Source organism: Solanum dulcamara, chromosome 7, assembly GCF_947179165.1.
Source record: "Solanum dulcamara chromosome 7, daSolDulc1.2, whole genome shotgun sequence".
In the NCBI taxonomy this organism is placed as follows: Eukaryota; Viridiplantae; Streptophyta; class Magnoliopsida; order Solanales; family Solanaceae; genus Solanum; species Solanum dulcamara.
In genome coordinates, this window is record NC_077243.1 from 13,322,652 (window position 1) to 13,325,613 (window position 2,962).

Below are 2,962 nucleotides of genomic sequence, written 5' to 3' on the forward strand. Positions count from 1 at the left end.
ATTTCCCTCTATTTTATACTACTTGAGTTTCCATTGATTGAGCCTTTCCTTAATTATTTTTTTTTCAGAGGGAGGCCCTTGTATCAGCTCTATTAAATATTAATAGTAAGCAATAAAAAGTGGATTATTCTTTTTCCGTATAATTAAAAATAAACTCTAACACTACGCGTATATATGTTTATTATTTACAAAATCAGCCTTTGAATTAGTTTAACTTTCAATTATCTAAAGGATAAAATTAAGGCGTGCTAAAGCGAAATATACTAGTTACTCTTAATTAAGCACGTGTACAAAATAACCATTAAATACTAATGCGATAGAAAGAAAATAAAGTAACTCTTTTATAATATTCGAGCAGAGTAAGAGAGAACACTATTACTATTAATATTAATCCTTTTATAAGAGATACACCAGATAAATGTTTTAATTTTGTTTGAAGAAAATAAGAAATTATTATTGCATCAAACAATGAGAAGATTTAAAAAGTACAATATTATGAATTAAAGAGGTGGATTAGTAGATTGTTGATGTTGTAGCAGAGTAGTTGGAGATGAAGAAACGTCGTCGTTTGCATCATCATTAATGCTCAAAGAAGAAGAACAAGAGGAAGCTGCATCTCTAGTATCACTCAAATTATCTTCCCTCATAAAATCATAATACACTATTGGTTTTGCTAGTTGAACATCATGAGCCTTGTAATTATCATCATGATAATCAGCCTCAACAATTTCTTCATCACATTTTCCATTTCTCTTCTTCAAGAATATATGACAAAGAACCCAATTTCCCATTTGAATCTGCAAATGCAAAATAGATAATTTAGATTAATAAACATTTGACACCTAGCAAGAGAGACACTTTAATATATTAAGGGTTGTCATGATCCATGCATTTTGAATAAATAAATCAATGTAAACTATTTAACAGACAATAAACCGACACTCTATGCATGCCAATGATATAGATGATAGTATATATATTGCTCTCTTTTAGTGTGAAGGACGGTGTTTAACTGGGTATAAAATTTAAGAATGAAAAGAAATTTTTAATCTAAAACTAAGTCATATATTTTTGTGTTGTAAAATAGAAATTTTGAAGTTAAATTGTTATAATTTAGGGTAAGGTCTCTATACGATGTATCGTCGTCTCCATACTTTATTTAATTTGTGGGATTACACTGGTATGTTGCTGTACAAAAATATGTCATTTTCTTTTTGTCTGAATTAACTAAAAAAAAAAGAGTGTCACATAAATTGAAATAGAGAAAAATGGGGCATTATATACCTGAGAGGATTTCTTGAAATCGCCATGTAAATTGGAGGATGAATATTTGGGGAGAACAAGACGATATTCATGCATAATCCAATCAGTTCTATCAGCATGAGAAGTAGTCTTTCCTTTATAGAAAACAAGAGTTTTCTTCATGCCAATGATTGGTTTCCTCTTATTGCATGTAATTTGTTTGTCTAAACCAGTTGGCTTCCAATAGCCACCTGTAGTTGCCCTGTTTGCTCGATTACCATTTCTATATTTAGCTTCCTTGTTGCTGAAGAAATATCTATCCTGCTCTATGTCACCTGCATCATACATGTATCATGCGTCATATTGTGTGTGATGAATTTTATTTTCTAATTAAACTATTCTTTATGCTAGGAGTTAACTTCAACATATATACACTGACTCTATGAAAGAATATTTGCACTACAAAGGTTGTTTAAAAAATAACTATTAGTTATTGTTCATAAAAAGTGAAATTAATATGATAAAATATATTATTAATAGTTTAAAAATTCATTATGCTATCTCTACAATCATATCATTAGTACAAAAACAAGGAACTCATTTTTTCATGCACAATGGAAGATTTAGCAAGTTTTTTTTAAAAAATTTAAATCATCTCATTAATTAGAAGAACAAAATAGTTGAAACGCTTTAATTCAAACTTTAAAGAATTAGAGGGGAGGAAAGTTAATTACCAGGTAAATCCCAGGGGTCGTGATTGCAAATATTGATTTCAGGGATGATGGAAGCAGGCAAGGGACAAGAAAATGTTTTGCGTATCAAGTATTGAAACACAATCTCTTCATCAGTGGGCTGAAACCGAAAACCAGGAGGCAGTTTTATCGCTCCATCTTTCACAAAATTGAACTTGTCCATCAATTCAATAAATCTCGCGGCGGGAACAGAACAATAGAAAAATACTCGATCGATTCAATTAGGGCAACCTTTATTTATTTAAGAGAGAACGGGAAGTGAATCGACAGACTTTTGTTTCCGTATGATTGGAAGTGTGGTGAGTAGAAGCATAAGTACGTAATGAGTATTTATAGTAAGAACAAATGTAAATAGATTTTTTTATGTACGCAGCTTTTTTTTATAAAAAAAAAACAATCTTTTGTGAGGTGTAGAGGGGGACCCTTTGTGATCATGGGACAAAAGTATATTTTCTTTTTTTTCTTTTATATTTAAAGTAAGGTTAAGTTTGAACTCTTAATCCTTACGATTCCTTGCGTATACCTATAATAGAAGTTCCTGCATAATATATATGTCAACACAAACTAATTAATCGATCTCCTTTAATGTTCCTTCTATATTCAAGAGTTCAAGTAATTTTGCATATGCGCTGGCTATTAAAAAGATTGATTTATACATGCCGTCTTTAATTAATGTGTAAATTATACAAGGTCACCTATCTTATTTTTGAAGATCACAAATTTCATATATAACTTAAAACTATAATTATTAAATCCAAATAATTGATCATAATTAAGTGAGGTGAGTAATCTGAAGAATAAGATAGATTAATTACTAACATTACTTTGTATATCGTGTTGAATTACACATGTAAAAGAAATATTTATATTATTAGTATGTATACCTTAAATCATACTTTGACACAATTCGAATTTTGACTGTTAATTAAGGTCTGGAATCTTTAATTTTTTTTGAAATATATTTAGAT

General features: G+C 29.4%; 1 protein-coding gene across 1 annotated transcript; it reads right to left on the bottom strand.

Moving 5' to 3' along the window:
* Nucleotides 1–360: 360 nt before the first annotated feature.
* LOC129895208 (NAC domain-containing protein 83-like) lies at nucleotides 361–2,297 on the bottom strand. Its single transcript, XM_055970890.1, has 3 exons — nucleotides 1,977–2,297; nucleotides 1,285–1,577; nucleotides 361–797 (listed from the first exon to the last, which is right to left on the bottom strand). Exons 1-3 carry the CDS (start codon nucleotides 2,155–2,157, stop codon nucleotides 501–503), a joined length of 771 nt encoding a protein of 256 aa, XP_055826865.1. The 5' UTR covers nucleotides 2,158–2,297; the 3' UTR covers nucleotides 361–500.
* Between the last annotated feature and the right edge of the window lie 665 nt (nucleotides 2,298–2,962).